The sequence below is a fragment of the Salvia splendens genome, chromosome 4 (genome assembly GCF_004379255.2).
Source record: "Salvia splendens isolate huo1 chromosome 4, SspV2, whole genome shotgun sequence".
NCBI classification, from domain to species: Eukaryota; Viridiplantae; Streptophyta; class Magnoliopsida; order Lamiales; family Lamiaceae; genus Salvia; species Salvia splendens.
Window position 1 is genome coordinate 32,789,087 of NC_056035.1, and position 17,947 is coordinate 32,807,033.

The 17,947-nt window shown below is 36.5% G+C and overlaps 2 protein-coding genes and 1 pseudogene across 2 annotated transcripts; 1 reads left to right on the forward strand and 2 right to left on the reverse strand.

Annotated features, from left to right (window-relative positions):
• Positions 1 to 358: 358 nt before the first annotated feature.
• Positions 359 to 1,114, reverse strand: LOC121800992 (MADS-box transcription factor PHERES 2-like). Its single transcript, XM_042200473.1, has one exon. The coding sequence runs from the start codon at positions 1,112 to 1,114 to the stop codon at positions 359 to 361; it is 756 nt and encodes a 251-aa protein (XP_042056407.1).
• Positions 1,115 to 8,273: 7,159 nt separating this feature from the next.
• LOC121800993 (agamous-like MADS-box protein AGL80) lies at positions 8,274 to 9,038 on the reverse strand. The gene has a single exon (XM_042200474.1). It carries the CDS (start codon positions 9,036 to 9,038, stop codon positions 8,274 to 8,276), a length of 765 nt encoding a protein of 254 aa, XP_042056408.1.
• Positions 9,039 to 17,093: 8,055 nt separating this feature from the next.
• LOC121800994 lies at positions 17,094 to 17,764 on the forward strand (annotated as a pseudogene).
• Positions 17,765 to 17,947: the final 183 nt, after the last annotated feature.

Sequence of the window (17,947 nt, forward strand, 5' to 3'; positions counted from 1 at the left end):
TTTAGTATCAAGTCTGCGGTAATTTTTGCTTGAAATATTTACATACATACTTCATATCGAAGATCTCTTGTACTTTAAAGATATTAATCTAAATGACAATAATTGTGTGTGCTTAGTAAGTAGACACAGTTGTACGTATATGTTTGCCTTCCTGAACAGAAATACAAGAAACTAATCCCTTGTTATGGATGCAAAATGGTGTAGCATACAAAGAAAAGATAGATAACAGAATTAAACACAATAATTTAAAATTTAGAAGGACAATATACTTTTAAGTTATTTCGAAGGCTTTCCTTGTATTCTGTGGGTGGGTGGGTGGGTGGTAAAACGTAACTGCACTTACAACATTGTATCTCAATCAAGGATAGAAATTGGCTGCCCACGCTCTTCCAAGCTCATCAGGAACTCCACTCTGATTCCAGTCTGCAAAGGATCTTGCAACTTCAGTTGATCCTAAGTTGATTCCTCTTGACATGCCAAACGTGTTCTCGATGCCAGGGCCGAACCATCTTTCTTTTTCTGTGATTGAAGTAGTTGCAAAATCACCACTTCTATTTTCTGTCATCATCTGGATATGGTGTGGATTGTTAGTGCACAAAAGCTGGCCCTGTGCCCCTGCAAGTTCGTTGTACCTGTTTTCGAGCTTCTTCAGCTTTTCTTCCACAAACTGATCCAAACCATTTAGCTGCCTCACATCAAGCTCATTGAACACTCCACCTTCAAAGAGTCGAGTCATGAGGAACCCCATTTCTGTTTCGTCATTCTTCTTTTGAAGTTTCAGCAACCTATCGGTCATGCTTTTCAGTTTGTCACTCAAGAATTTATCATGCAGAACCATTTTCTTGGGACCGGGCTCTTTGGAACGAGCCATGAACTTCATGACTCCATTCATAACCTGTTCACGAGAGGGCCATAAGGTTGAATATGACTCTTTAGGATCATTAACGATGATAACTATCTCCACACCACACAACACTGATAGCTCATGTGCTTTCTTGAATAAGCTATCAAGCCTTCTTTGGAAGGTAGATTTTGTTGAAAACGTGTAAAATTTGAAAAGGCTAGGCCTTTGGCCTTTCTTCTCCAAATGCATTATGTGATGCCTTAATGCCATGACTCTTCATGTAGGCTCACATATCCTATAAATAGATGGAGTTTTAGGAGAAGAGGACACAACACCAACAATCATTCTCCCTTTCTCTAGTCTCAAGCATTCTAGTGTGCATCTTAGGAGCATTGTATTGCTCGGTTCTCGCCTCCAATTCAAGTTCGCCGGAGCCTACGAGTTTGAGGTGCTTCAACTCGATAGGAGGAAAGTCGTTTCATCTTTGGGGATATTACGCCAATCCGTGAGCACTAGCCGGGGTGTATTTCGTCTTGCGGAGAGAGTGATACCTCGACTCGACTTAAAGAAGACTATAGTTTGTATCTTGTTCCTTTTATTGTATTTATTTTGTTTTACTTACCTTCCAGTTTTTGGTTCTTTTGTAATAGCAAGAGTTTGCCCGTCTAAAAGGCTTCAATATTTCCAACAATCGCAAGACGAAATATTGTACTCTTGTTGAAATCATGTCGACCGATGCTGGAGGAAACATGAAATTCAAAGCTGGAATAAAGCAACGAACGGTCGCAATGTCGATGCGCTATGGAGTGGTTAATTCCTTGAGATCTATTCTCTTGAGAATGATGTTTATCCTTTGTCATTTGACAAGCAAGACTAATTTAGATTTGGTAGTAGTAATTGGGATGCATGGGTTGATGAATATACCAATGCACATTTGGTTCAACATAATTGTGTACTTATTATTGGAAACAATACTGTACAAATTATTTGAACGTGTTGTTATAAACAACAAAGATCACGAGGTGATCGCAGTGGTCTCCGACGTGGACCATGGTAATAATCTAAATGAATGATTTGTTGATACGGGTGCCACATGTCATGTGTGCTCCGAGAGAAGCGTTTTTTCTACTTACAAATATGTTGGAGGTAGAAAAGTACGTATGGGAAACCAAGCCTCTTCCGAGGTGGTTGGTGTGGGTAATGTGTTCCTAAAATTAGGATCCGGAAAGGTTCTTACCCTCAAGGATGTGCTGCATGTCCCAGACATCCGAAATAATTTGGTGTCAGGCTCACTTCTAGTAAATCATGGATTTTCACTAGAATTTGAGTGTGAAAATGTTATATTGACCAAGTATGAAAAGTTCATAGGTGAAGGTCACCTAGTGAATGGGCTTTTTGAGCTGAATGTTACGGTCATTCACCGTGGAAAATGATTAAGAAATAAGGAAGATGACACATCCTCTTATTTTCTTGAGTGCTCTGATTTATGGCATAAAAGATTGGGACATGTAAATCTAAAAGCTATAAAAAGATTAGTAAATCTTAATTTACTAAAAGTAGATAAGTTTAACTCACAAGAAAAATGTGAAGTCTGTGTTGAAGCAAAAATGACCAAGCTGTCGTTTCGCTCGGTAGAACGAAGCACAAAACCTCTAGAGTTAATCCATACAGACGTATGTGATTTAAAATTTGTGCAAACTAGAGGTGGTAAAAAGTACTTCATCACATTTATAGATGATTGCACAAGATATTGTTACCTTTACTTATTAAGAAGTAAAGATGAGGCAATTGAAGCGTTTAAAGACTTCAAAAATGAAGCCGAAAATCAACTTAATTGTCGAATTAAGTGTGTTCGAAGTGATAGAGGTGGTGAGTATGTAGCCCCGTTTGCAGAATTATGTCATGCAAGTGGTATAATTCACCAAACAACGGCTCCATATTTTCCCCAGTCAAATGGAGTTGCTGAACGAAAAAATCGAACACTTAAAGAGATGATGAATGCTTTGTTGATTAATTCTGGTTTATCCCAGAACATGTGGGGGGAGGCTGTATTAACAGCGAATCATATCCTGAATAAAATTCCACTAAAAAATAGGGATGTGACTCCTTATGAGTTGTGAAAAGGGAAGAAACCTTCATATTCATACCTCAAAGTGTGGGGGTGTTTAGCGAAGGTAGAAGTGTCACCTCCGAAACAAGTTGCAATATGCCCTAAAACAGTCGATTGCATCTTTATTGGCCATGCACTTAATAGTAGTGCCTATCGTTTCCTAGTCCATAGGTCAGCTGTGCCTGGCGTGGCTGAAGGAACAACGATTGAGTCAAGGAATGCTATATTCTTTGAGAATGTATACCCTTGCAAGAGGCAAGAGGATCGTTCTAGTGAAAGAATGATGGATAAATCCACTAGTTCTAATCCTCCAAAAAGGACGAGGTCAAGTCCTGAGGATGTTGAACCAAGACGTGGTAAAAGAGTTAAAGTTGCTAAAATATTTGGTCCTGACTTCATAACTTTTATGTTGGATGACGAACCAAAGTCATTGGCGGAAGCTCTGTCTGGCCCAGACGCGGCGTGGTGGCAAGAAGCTATCAACAGTGAAATTGAATCCATCATAAGAAATAACACTTGGGTGTTAGTAGACTTGCCTGAAGGCTGTAAGTCTTTAGGGTGCAAGTGGATTCTGAAAAGGAAATATAAGCCCGATGGTACTATAGATAAGTACAAAGCTCGCCTAGTTGTCCAAGGCTTTAAGCAGAAAGAAGGGTATGACTTTTTTGATACCTATTCACCTGTTACGAGAATCACTTCCATTCGGGTGCTTCTAGTGATTGCTGCTTTGCACAATCTTGAGATTCACCAAATGGATGTGAAAACTGCATTTCTGAATGGTGATCTGGAAGAAGAAATATATATGGAACAACCCGAAGGGTTTGTTGTGCCTGGGCAAGAGCGTAAAGTATTCAAACTGGTAAAGTCATTATATGGGTTGAAGCAAGCACCATTACAATGGCATTTGAAATTTGACAACGTGATGTTGGCAAATGGATTCACTATCAATGAGTGTGATAAGTGTGTTTACATTAAGAACACAGATAACGGGTTTGTTATTGTGTGTCTGTATGTTGATGATATGTTGATAATGGGCAGCGATAGTGCCATTATTAACGAGACAAAAAACATGTTGAAAAGAAATTTCGATATGAAAGATATGGGTCTAGCTGATGTGATTCTCGGAATCAAAATATTGAGGACTAATGAGGGAATTGCCTTAACGCAATCTCATTATGTTGAGAAAATGCTTAAGAAATTCAACTCGTTTGATTGTAAGCCAACAAAGACTCCTTTGGAGCTCAATGTCCATCTGAGCCAGAATATGGGTGATTCTGTTGCTCAAGAAGAGTATGCAAAGGTCATAGGAAGTTTGATGTTTATCACAAACTGTACTCGACCTGATCTTGCTTGTCCTGTAAACAAGTTGAGCCGATTTACGAGCAACCCAAGTAAGGAACATTGGAAAGCTCTGTGTAGAGTTTTGAGATACTTGAAGTATACTCTTAACTTTGGGTTGCATTACACAAGATATACCCAAGTACTTGAAGGGTACTGTGATGCAAATTGGATCTCTGATTCAAAAGACTCATTTTCGACAAGTGGGTATGTGTTCACTGTGGGGGGGTGTTGTCTCGTGGAAATCAACGAAACAGACGTGTATTGCTCATTCTACCATGGAATCTGAGTTTATCGCTTTGGATAAAGCAGGGGAAGAAGCCGAGTGGCTCAGAAATTTCCTAGAATGTATTCCATGTTGGAAGAAGCCAGTGCCCGCAGTATTGATACACTGTAATAGCAAAGCAGCTATAGGTAGAGCACAAAGTAGCTTTTATATTGGTAAGTCTCGACATATTCGTCGGCGACATAATACCGTAAGTCAGTTGATCACAAGTGGCATTATATCAGTTGACTATGTAAAGTCAGTGGATAACTTAGCGGATCCGTTAACGAAAGGTTTAAACCGTGATCAAATGCATAAATTGCTAAGAGGAATGGGACTGAAAACCATATCTTAAAAGATGAGTATAGTGGTAACCCAACCATACGATTGGAGATCACATGGGATTGGTTCAATGGGAAAACGAAGCTATACAAATCTAGCTGTAACACTCAGAAGATTTTAATCTTCGCCCAGTCTTTAGAAAGCATTGAGTGTGGTAACCTGCACGTGGTAAGAGGTTAAGTCTTTTGACTTTTAATGATTCTTGAAATCTCAAGGAGATGCAGTATAGCAGGATACTCATGAAAGAATCACCTATGTAAGTGAGAAGTGAGGCCGCTTCGTGTGTGTGAGTCACTTATGAATTCCAAAGAGGTGTTCCATGGCCGAAACGGACACAAACGTGAGAACTAATGGAGTTGAGACAATATTGTGTTGATGCTATTGACTAGGCATATACCAAGGAGGAATAGTTCAAGGCATCGCGTCCACTAGTCCGCCGGTATGTCCGATAGTGTTGACTATGGAAGGTTCAAAACCACAAGTTACCTCTCCAAATACAGTATCGTTTCCTGAGAACTGAGCAAAAGAGTCTGCATACATGCATTTGTGTCTGGTGTTGGTTTGAGCTTGCAGCGCTCTAACCAATGTGGGGGATTGTTGAAAACGTGTAAAATTTGAAAAGGCTAGGCCTTTGGCCTTTCTTCTCCAAATGCATTATGTGATGCCTTAATGTCATGACTCTTCATGTAGGCTCACATATCCTATAAATAGATGGAGTTTTAGGAGAAGAGGACACAACACCAACAATCATTCTCCCTTTCTCTAGTCTCAAGCATTCTAGTGTGCATCTTAGGAGCATTGTATTGCTCGGTTCTCGCCTCCAATTCAAGTTCGCCGGAGCCTACGAGTTTGAGATGCTTCAACTCGATAGGAGGAAAGTCGTTTCATCTTTGGGGACATTACGCCAATCCGTGAGCACTAGCCGGGGTGTATTTCGTCTTGCGGAGAGAGGGATACCTCGACTCGACTTAAAGAAGACTTAGTTTGTATCTTGTTCCTTTTATTGTATTTATTTTGTTTTACTTACCTTCCAGTTTTTGGTTCTTTTGTAGTAGCAAGAGTTTGCCCGTCTAAAATGCTTCAATTTTTCCAACAGATTTTCTGACTCTCTCACTCAAAATTTGTGTATGCTTCGTCTTCTGGCGAGGCATATTTACTGATTGACTGTTTTTTTCTCCAATAAATTCCACTGGTATATATAGGGAATTTTAAAAAGGGGTTCAATTCTACACTTGATATAATTAATACCTTGTAGTATTATGTATAAATAGGTTTGAATGTGCTGATATGGTAAGTCTCTGAATTAGCCATTAAATTCTGAAGTGCATATATAAAGCATACGTATGTAATATATTGAAATATGTATTTTTGTTATGTAAATAAGATGATCCAAAAATAGTAGATCTGTAAATTATTGAAAACGACTTTGAATGTCAGGTACTAGTAACAAGAAATTTGTTATGAAATGATAAAAATTTGCTTTGTTTAATTACAGTTGATAAGAACCATTAATGGTAAATCTTTAACATATAATCTTACTTTGACCGTCAAATCCTCATTGAATTATTTCAATGTCACATGACTTTTTTTCATACTAGTGTAATATCATTTTCCTTTATATGGATTACGACTAGCTTCATATTGCCACTCTGTTAAACAAATTGACCCCATTAAACCTCTAATTAATGTCTAACTTGTTAGACCTTGGGATGGTAATTATGATCAATTATGACTCGAGGCCATATCCTAAAACCTCGGCTTCTACTTGATGTCGCCACATCAAAAAACTCCTATCATTTAGCTTCACGGAGATTGGTGTGTTTTGTGGTAGATAACGAACGAAAGCACTTGGGCCTATGAGTAAGAGTAAAAGTAAAAGTAAAAGTAAAAAAACTTAACAACTTCTTTAGTGAGATAAAGAGGTTAATAGTATATGTATTATGCGTCAAATAGATAGAAAATGGATGATCTTGATTATAGAAAGAAAGCATGTTTATATACTACACTAAAGAACAATATCGAAGATAACTTTCAGCTACTATAACAATAAGATCCTCTATCCAGATGCTTACATCACACCAGCAGAGTGTTTAGTTGTTTTCTCCACGTTGCTATCGTTGAGTTTCAATTCTCTGATCTCGGTCCTTGGTGGTCCAGCACGCGCGAAGCTCGATGACCACATGTAGTTATCCTTCATTCACTTTCATGCATGCAGCTCGATTCTTGTTTTCACAATGTTCACCAATAAATCGAGTCCTCGGATATAGGTATGCTTAGACTTATAACTGTCTTAGAATTAATTATTTACCCCTTTTTTCCTTTGCATGTATTAAGAAGTCTGCGGTTATTTTTGCTTGACATATATAATTACATTTACATGCATAACTTTATATCCTTGTAGACTCTAGTTTAAAGATATATTAATATGCATCACAATAACTGCATGTTGCTTAGTAGTAAGTGTTTGCCTTCCTGAATAGATATACAAGAAACTCATCCTTTATTATGAATGCAAAGAGATGTAGTAACATACACAGAAAAGATAGAAACCAAATATAAACCCATTAATTTCAAATTCAGGGTGGTAAAACATAACATAACATAGGATCAGTGGCTGATCCACATGGGAACCCAAAATTTGTAACTATAATGTATTTAGATATACTCATTAACAATTCTCATATTTGGTCCAGTGGTAATCAATGCCGAGTTGAGACACGGCAAAAGCCCCTAGTTTGAGACCTGTTAACGCCGTCCCAATATGCTTTTTTTATTCAAATCTTTTTTATCCTTTTAAATATTCTAATATGGATTTCAAAATAGGCCATCTGATGCACACATCTCTATTCTTTTGTTTTATTATATATTATGCATTTTTATATTTTTCATTCTTCTGTTTATTTAATATCCTAATGCATTTGAAACCTATACAATTCACATATATATTTATTATTTTATTATTTCAAATTTTTTAAAACATTTTTTATACCTTCATCGTTTGAGCTTTTTTAAAAATATTTTAATGCATTTGAAACCTACATAACTCACACATATATTTATTCTTTCTGTTTTTCCAATCGTTAAAAGAATATTTTATATCTTCATCATTTTAGCTTTTTGAAAATATTCTAATGTATTTTAATTTCATATCGCTACGATATAATATATAATTAGTTTTTATCTTTTTAATTCTCTTCTAGTACACATCTTTGTGATGTTTTTAATAGTAAAATAAAATCATAAATTTTGACTGAGAAAAGAATTAAAGAAAATAAAAAGATCGGTTAAATTTTGAGGTTTTGAAGTGCCATAATTATTTTCGTACCCCCGAACGAAAAATCCTGGATCCGCCACTGCATAGGATTGTATCTCAATCAAGGATAGAAATTGGCTGCCCACGCTCTTCCAAGCTCATCAGGAACTCCACTCTGATTCCAGTCTGCAAAGGATCTTGCAACTTCAGTTGATCCTAAGTTGATTCCTCTTGACATGCCAAACGTGTTCTCGATGCCAGGGCCGAACCATCTTTCTTTTTCTGTGATTGAAGTAGTTGCAAAATCACCACTTCTATTTTCTGTCATCATCTGGATATGGTGTGGATTGTTAGTGCACAAAAGCTGGCCCTGTGCCCCTGCAAGTTCGTTGTACCTGTTTTCGAGCTTCTTCAGCTTTTCTTCCACAAACTGATCCAAACCATTTAGCTGCCTCACATCAAGCTCATTGAACACTCCACCTTCAAAGAGTCGAGTCATGAGGAACCCCATTTCTGTTTCGTCATTCTTCTTTTGAAGTTTCAGCAACCTATCGGTCATGCTTTTCAGTTTGTCACTCAAGAATTTATCATGCAGAACCATTTTCTTGGGACCGGGCTCTTTGGAACGAGCCATGAACTTCATGACTCCATTCATAACCTGTTCACGAGAGGGCCATAAGGTTGAATATGACTCTTTAGGATCATTAACGATGATAACTATCTCCACACCACACAACACTGATAGCTCATGTGCTTTCTTGAATAAGCTATCAAGCCTTCTTTTGAAGGTAGATTTTCTGACTCTCTCACTCAAAATTTGTGTATGCTTCGTCTTCTGGCGAGGCATGTTTTGTGGATTGGCTGATTTTTTTCCAATATATTCCATTGCTTTATATAGGTAAGAAAGATGTTCAATTCTACACTTGATAGTATAATATTGTAATAATTTCGCTTTCCTTTCTTTAGCCTTGTATTATGTATAAATATGTTTGAAAGGGCTGATATGGTAAGTCTGTGAATTAGTCATTGAATTCAGAATTATATATATATGAAGCATATGTAATATATTGAAATTTGAATCTTAACGACTTTGAATGCCGGAAGAATTTTGTTATGAAATTATATTAATTTGTTTTGTTACAATAGATAAGAATCATAATGTAACGCCCCACTTTTCGAACCCTAATTTTCGAACCCTAAGACGAATGTATTTATTGCTTTGATTGCAGAAATTAAATGGCGAATTATTATGTGTTTGCTTATGTGACCTAATTTTGTTTTGACCGAGTCAAATTTGTTGATTCTATGACGTGGTTATGATTAATTGATGTGGAATGAAATATATTGCGGTGAATTATATTATTATGGGGAGTGAGATTTAATTAGTATCATAAATAATTACCTTGCCCTTTCATTGTGGAATTTTCGACCACTATTATTTTGAGGAGAGGAATTCTATTTTGTTGGATTTAATTATTTGATTGGGATAATTATCCAATTAAATCCAAAGCCTAATTACCCTATTTAATTCTTGATAAAAATCGGCCCCCACTATTATTCCTAAGGAGATTTCGAAATCTCCTAGCTTGTGGGAGAAGAAGTTATTCATTTATTCAATTGATCCCTTAATTATTTCTTTCCATGTTTTAATTGGAATATCCTAGCAAATCTTGCCTTATCTATTTTATTAAAGATTTGGAAATTATTCCTTGTGGGAGGAATATTTTTACACGCCTATTCCCTATATTTTATGGGAGGATTTTATTAATTTTTATGCTCCGTATTATTTTATTCTGCTCCGTGAAAATACCAAATAAAATCATGGGCTAATTTATTAGCCATGATTTTCGAAAATCCTCCTTATTTCTCCCTCAAATTAACGCCAATCATCCCTCCCCAAATCTCTCAAATCTTCATTTCAATTATTTCCCCAAATCTTGAATTTATTGGGGAATATTGTATTTTTCCAATTCTATAAATAAAATATCAAACCCAAAACCTAAACCTAGCCCCCAAAACTCACGCCCACTTCATTTCACACGCCCCTCCCCTTTTAATCTCCCCCCACACTTGTTCATCCATTCAACTCAAGATCCCATCGATTTTCCAAGAGATTGTTGAAGAACCAAGGTTTTAATTGCTTCCTACCGATTATTTCGTCCAAGAAAAGGTACATTCAAACCCATATTCTTCAATCCTCTCCATCTAGACTTTCTTTAACTCCCTCATGCATGTAGAGAGTGTAGGTAATGAAGATCTAAGGGTTTAATCGGTGGGAATGTGAAGTCATACGTGTGAGTGCGTTTTGATTGCAATTGCTTGTTGATTTATTGAACCCTCGGTGGTTGATGTGCGATTTCATGAAAATATGTGTTTAAGGACTCTTTTGAGCATGATTGTATATCAAAACCTTGAAAAGATTGATTTTGAATGAGTAGGGATAAACCCTAATTCGAATTGCTATCAGTACGAAAATCTGTGATTTCCGAACAGTGTGTTCTGATGTGTTTTTGACCAACCAAACGAACTCCGATTTGACCGATTCTTTTTCCTGTATAAACTTCGTGATGTCTTCTATATTGTGTGTAAATTTCGACCCTTTTGGTTAAACTATGAATTTATGGTGAATTTTTAAAGTTGACTGCGCGATCCTGCCAAAAACGTGTTTTCTCGACCAGTAGGTTACGCCTTTGGTTTGCCCGACTTAAAGGTGGTATTTTGACATGAAATTTAAACTGAATGTTATTTGATGAGTCTACTGCCTTGTCATAGAGTTTTAGCCCCATCGGAGGTCGGATGATTTTTAAATAATTTTTACAAAAAGGTTGCGCAGAGCTGCCAGATCTCTACTTTGGTTAAACAACTATATTTGTATGCTTGAATGACATACATGAGTTTACATATGTGATGAGGTGATGTGATATGCAAAGATGTGTGATATGGTGTGATTCCTATTGTTGATTGGGAAGGGGAATGATCTAGGACATGCATGATTTTAGTCCATGTTGATGACTAATTGGGAATACCTTATCTAAAGGTGAAAATTCGTGCGCTAAACGTGATATCAAAGGAAAAGCGAAAACTTGAAATCTAAAGGGTCGAGGTGGGCTTCTTTTCTACCCTACGATATGTGTGGGTTTTATTTTATTAAAATCTTTTACGTATGACTGTGGAGAGATAAGGGTGGTTTAAAGTGATTATCATGCCTGATTTGTTTTGACATGCCTATCTGATGTGGCTGTTGCCACTGTTATATAAATCGAATTCGGGTCCTCGTAGGGCCGAAAACCCTACGTGGATTAGTGTACACCTATGGTAGATCGTGTGCTAGCGTACGGGCTGGCCGGTCTAGTGACCTGGTTTGCGGCCGCATTCCTTGTCATGTATTGGCAGATATGGTTGATGACGATGGGGAAAAATGACTGCGCAGTCGCTATTTTGAACAATGGAAAATGTTTCGGTGCCTCGGGTCTTTTAATCTCAAACCCCGATGGTTACCTACGTATGGCATGATAATAATATGTACTCTTACTTAAAATGTTTTCGGCACGAGCCACTGAGTATTTTCAAAAGTACTCAGCCCTGCATATGTTTTCTCTATGTGCAGGTTGAGCAGCGACGAGCGGTTGGTGGTGTTGAGCAGGAATTAATAATAAACTATGGTCGTTTTGAAACTCTGAGTGTCGTCGTGTCTTCACACATGACGTCACTCTTCTCTTGGATGCTTCCGCTGGGATATTTTCTTTACTTGTTTTTACTTAACTATGAATCTTTTTGATTAAATGTTGAAAACTCGTTACTCTTTTATTAATGTCAAACCTTTGGTCTTTTTACTTATCTTAATATAAATGCTTTTGGTCGTTTATTTATTAAACTTAAATTCTTAGTCAAACTTTTATTGAAACCCTAGCCTTCTATGCCCGTTCTTTAAAACCCCTTTAAGTCGCGATCGCCCGCTTTTATTAACCCTAGAGGGCGGGCGTGACAGTTTGGTATCAAAGCCTCAGTTCTTTCCACTCTGGACCCAAGAGTCTTTTTGAGTCAAAATCTATGCATGTGTAATTTGGCTAAATGATAAACATCGGAAGCTCAACACCACAACTCGTCCCTGCCCAACCAAGAAGAATGAGGTAATAAGTATCTTGATTTATATTGATCTGAAACTGTGAAATGTTGTAAATTGCGATGGGAATATTACTCTTGTGAGAATGAAATTATTTCGATGGGAATCGAAGATAATATGACGTCTTGGAAAATGTTGTTTGAAGTGTGGGATGATGAAATTACATGGATATGAAATTGCTTGATACGACTATGCCAAAAAAAAAAAAATTGTTTGAATATTTTTGTGCACACCCCGATAAGGAAAATCGGCGAATATGTGATTAGACTTCTATGAGTCTGGATAGATGAAACTCTAAATGATTGAAATTTCATGAATTGTGAAACGTAAAGTATGCGTGTGATTACTTGATTGTACTATGAAAAAAAAAAAACACTGGTGGGAAATAAGTAAATACTACGGCTCTTGGAAAATGTTGTGAAGATATGAACCGTGAGACACTATGAGATTATACAATTGCTTTTGTTTAACCGTGAGGTATGATGGCGTTGATTGTGCTGGATATTGAAGTGTGATTGTGAACTTGTATTAATTGATGTTGAGATTTGCTATTACGTCCACGAAACTGCAAATTTTACTTGGAGAAAATACATGTTGCTTCCATGAGCGACAAAACTTTTATGCCTAGGCGTTTAAAATTTCATGACTATGAAACTGTGAAATGCAAAGCATGATACGCGCGTAGTTGCGAGTTGTGATTGTGATACAGATGAGCATGACTTGCATGATTTATGAAATGTGATTCCATGGATGATCGATTGACTAAGTGTTGCTATTCACACATATTAATGTACGATGTTTGTTATGCTATGGAACACCAAATGATTTATACGAATAAATGTATTGATTGTGCAATATATGTACGACGTTATGTGGTGAAAATTCATGACCGATGAAGTACGAGGCATCGTATAGAACCACTATTAAGGGGAATGTGGAACTTTTGAACCTTGTTGCAAACGTAGGAGCCATATGAAGCTTGAGTTAGGTAATGATCATATATACGTGAAGTACGAGGCTTCAAGCTATGCTTGAAAGTATAGAGTGCCTAAGAGGTAGGCCAGACTAAACGTGCTAGAACTTAGTTGTAAGTTGACAACTGCAATATCACTTTCCTGAGTGATAAAAACAACGAAAAATATATATTTCGAACTTTGGTGTATCCTCACAATGGCGAGATCATACCTAAGATCTAATTAAACTATGCAGTCTTGCATACCATGCCAAAATGGCTATGCGACACAAATGCGATGACGTTTACGACACCTTAAGACCACGTGTACAGCGGCAATGCTTTTCGAAAACTATGTGGCATGGCAAGAAGACTTTGAAGATGCGACAATCAAAAGAAATGTTATTAATTTCGACGATACGATGAATCTCAACTTGGAATCCACGATTCCATAGAATGATGTTACCACGTTCAAGCTCGCGAAAAATGTGCGAGGGAGTACAACCCTCATAGCTAGAATGAACGATATTTAAATCAACAGTACTTACTTGGATTCTAAATTCCTTTCGGGACGTTTTAAATAAACGTGAGCCCTTGACTATTTAAACACCTTGGTTGACTCCCAATTTGCAAGTAATGCCCATTGTACTCTCTTCATCGAGTTATGACTCGCTTTCAGTTCTTGAAAAATTTGTACTTGCCTTCGTAACCTCGGACATCTTGATTAATCGTCTTCTTTGATTCATTTTTCGTAAGGACAATATTTTGACCTTATGAACTTCCGTCATTGAACTTCATTCCTAAGGTCGTTTGCAGTTATGACCTTCAGTATAATCACACCTCCGGTCCTATTTTCTTCAAAGGATGGAATATTCTTCTTGGAACTACTGGTTCATCTCTTTATTTTGTAATCATGTATGTGGCAAGTTCTTTCTTGCAGAAGTGAAATTCTTTTTAGCTCGGTTTCACTACATATATTGTTTCATACTCAATGATTTTTCTTTCTGCAACACCAAGTTAAGGCCATCCTGTTCCCTTCTTCCTTAACGGGTTAATCGTGTTAAATTTCTGAAAAGTTCCATTCACTTTGAGTTGTCTTTAACAAACCCGCGGACCCATTGATGTGATCTCATCTTTTCCAATAACATGATGTGGTTGAACCATCATTTGTACTACTTCATGACATTTGCCCATGTTTCTAAATCCTGCCGCGACTGAATATTTTTTTGGCCTTGATATGTTGAACGATATCATTCATTGCTGTCCGGAATTTTCGCAAATTGTGATCTAGCAGTCGGCTATGGAATTTGAGAATTTTTGCAGTTTCATCCTGTTTCCATGACCCATCTCATGTTCTTTCGAGCTCTCATCAGAAGTAAATTCTCAAATCTCTATGGGTTTTATTTGATACCTCTAAACCATTTGATTCTCAGAATGGACGTTTTGAGTCCAATGGAGCTCAATCATTGCATTGATGTTCTTGTTTACTTTATTAATTTTGGAGCCTTCCCGACTAAAGACATCCTTAAAAATGTTGCAACAATTTGAAATCTGTTCATATCCAAGTAAGACTGTTGGGTCAAATTTCGAATCCTTGATACTAGACGGTAGGAAAATGCAGTGGTCGACTCGGATATACACAAGGGATAAGTTTCTTAGTCAAACTTTTATTGAAACCCTAGCCTTCTATGCCCGTTCTTTAAAACCCCTTTAAGTCGCGATCGCCCGCTTTTATTAACCCTAGAGGGCGGGCGTGACACATAAATGGTAAACCTTTATATGACTTTGACAGTCAAATACCCATATTGGCATTCCTAGGAATTCTTTCATTGTCACATGACCATTTTTCATAATATAATAGAATATCATTTTTCTTAAATAATGTGAATAACGAGTAACTTCATATAGGCAGTTAGCCACTATGATTAAAGCTCTAATTAATTTCTAATTCGTTAGATTATTGGGATGGACGGATGGTAATTATAATCAGTTGCGAAAAAACTAGGCTCTGTCACAGCCTTGTTAGCTAGAACTGGTTTAGTTCATTTGAAGGTTTATAATTAGTACAGCTTCTCTTTCAAAGGAGATCCAAGTTTATCATTTTAGAATGTACACTTGAATCAATTTGACGGAGATTGATGAATAGGGAATTCTAATTTATTGCGTTTTTTTTAATAAAATGAATCAAATCAAGGAAGAATAAAACACGCGTGATATCTCAATTATAGGACTAAAAATTTGCATGTTGTAATTAATAAAAAGTGTTCAACATATAAAATAAGTAAATAGAATCCTTAAATCCGGATCGTAGTGATTTGGATTGGGTGATCGTTGACTGATTAAAATTTAATTAGCATGGGATGGGCCAACAAAATTGGTTAAACCCACGTGATTAATTTTAATTAATCCACTATTGTTGGTCGGTTTAAGCAAAGCCTTACCTGGCTGGATACACTTAAATCTATATTTTAGTTTGTATACATAAAATTACGATTCATTTTCTTTTTATACTGTACATTCTAATTTTTGTGCGGGAATGGTGCACTATGCACGTATGTTTTATCTCGGATTATGGAAATTAATAGGGAAAGAATAAACAAAATTATGATGATAATTAAAGATAATATTATTTTTGTTTTGTAGTTGGAATACAAAATTATGTACTTAGCAAAGCAAAGCAAATACTAAAACATAAAATTAATTTAAGCATTTACTTTCATATGGAAAATATACGTTGATAAATCAAATAACACACACACACACATTAACAAAAGTCTGTTGATTGTTATTTGGTGCTCTCATTTTCCAAATTAAATAATTGCGTGTATTAATCACCTTTATTTTAGCATCATGCTGGTCAAATGGTAGCCTTGTTGAATATTTTTGTAGTGTAGAGATGGAGCAGAAGCAGACAACATTGTCAATTATTACTATCATTTTTGCTAACCATTATTTCTAATACTTCTACGGTTTTACGTCCGCCACCAGATTATTTACGCACTATTATCCGAATTCATTTGATATGTATGATTTGTGACACGATATGTTGCACAATTTATGATCTATGAGTACAAAATTACAGATCAATTGATCAAATATGTGATTCATTACTGCTCTAACATTTTGATCAAATTGAAATAATAGTAATAAAAATTATAATTATTCATTTTGTGGAATGGATTTAATTTTTGTATTTTGTTCAAATATGTTATAGGGCACTATTTGAATTCACACCATGAACTCATTTATATACTACAATTAAGGAAACTGGTTATACTATGAGCTTTAGGGGTCGCTCGATTATCATGTTTACTTGTGATTAAAAATCATGTCTAGTTTTATCTCTTGTTCGATTGTTTTTTCCTTAAAAGCCTAGCTTGTAGTAACAATATATCTTGACCTCGTCTTCACAATGCCAAAATTACATCGTATCTCCACAATGCTAGTTTCATTAATAAATAAATTTGAAAAAAAGATCATGCATCCCGGATCGAATCAAATTACATCTTAATTACACGCATGTTTTCTCTCTAAAGTAGATTCACAGCAAGGTTTTTGAGTGTTACAAAAGTAAGAATTTGATTAATTTTCAGACATTCTTCTTGAACTTTAAACTTTCTAAGACCAACTTTAGTAACTCCAAAGTCACTTAGTACTTTCCAACATGATTTACGGTTTTTTCTCACTCCAAAATCAAACCCCACAAAAACTATCCAACCTGGTTCTAGGAAACTGCAAACACATGGTCAATGACATGAAAAAAACAATATTTATATTCTTGATTGCAATCTCATGCAAGCTAGCTATATAGATTCAAATGCTCTCTCTATATAAACCCTATAACAAGAACTTCATTATTGCACAAATTAACACATTGTACATTCAAAGTCAAACTCCAAACCCAAAGTTTTCAATCTCCTCCCACTCACATCTACAATGGCAAAAACAATCACCTTCCTAGCACTTTCCCTTGTTGCCCTTACCCTAGTTCAAGCCCAGCACCCAGTCTCCCCACGTCGGGCTCGATCCAGGGCAAGGGCATTCATCGAGGCTCAATGTGAGACGACACTATATTCGAATTTATGTGTAAGGTGTTTATCACCTTATATTTCTAGCTTGTCACCAGCAACTAGCCCATACTGCCCTGGCCAAAGCTGAGATAACACAAGCCTACATCACCCAAGTTGCCCAAAGGCTAAACCGGACCAAGGGCCCAGAGATCCGATCCGTTATGGAGTGTTTGGATCAAATAAATGATGGAGTGGATCAGCTCACAAAAAGCATCAAAGAGGCACAAGACATAAAGGAAGACGAGGAAAACAGTGAGTTCTCATGGCATGCAAGCAACGTCCAGACATGGATGAGCACTGCATTGACAGATGCAAGCATGTGCATTGATGGGATTTCAGGCCGGACCATCGGGGGGAAGACAAATGCCTTGATCAAAGCTAGAGTTCTCAACCTTCAACAGGTTACTAGCATTGCGCTGGCCTTGTTCAATAGATTTGCTGCAAGATTTAGGGTTGTAAATCCCTAGATTTATGACACTTGAAAGTTTTTGATTTGCTTTCCAGTTGACTGAATTTGATTTGTTTGTTTTCTGATGGAAATTACAATTATGTGAAAGTAACATGTAAAGTATATATACATTGATTCAGGTTTTCTAATATTTTTACATAAAAGGTAGTCACCTCATATACAAATCTAAATAAAAATCCAA

What these genes read in the sequence shown, in the direction of transcription:
- LOC121800992 (XM_042200473.1), bottom strand. Translation starts at nt 1,114, where the DNA reads ATGGCATTAAGGCATCACATAATGCATTTGGAGAAGAAAGGCCAAAGG.
- LOC121800993 (XM_042200474.1), bottom strand. Translation starts at nt 9,038, where the DNA reads ATGGAATATATTGGAAAAAAATCAGCCAATCCACAAAACATGCCTCGC.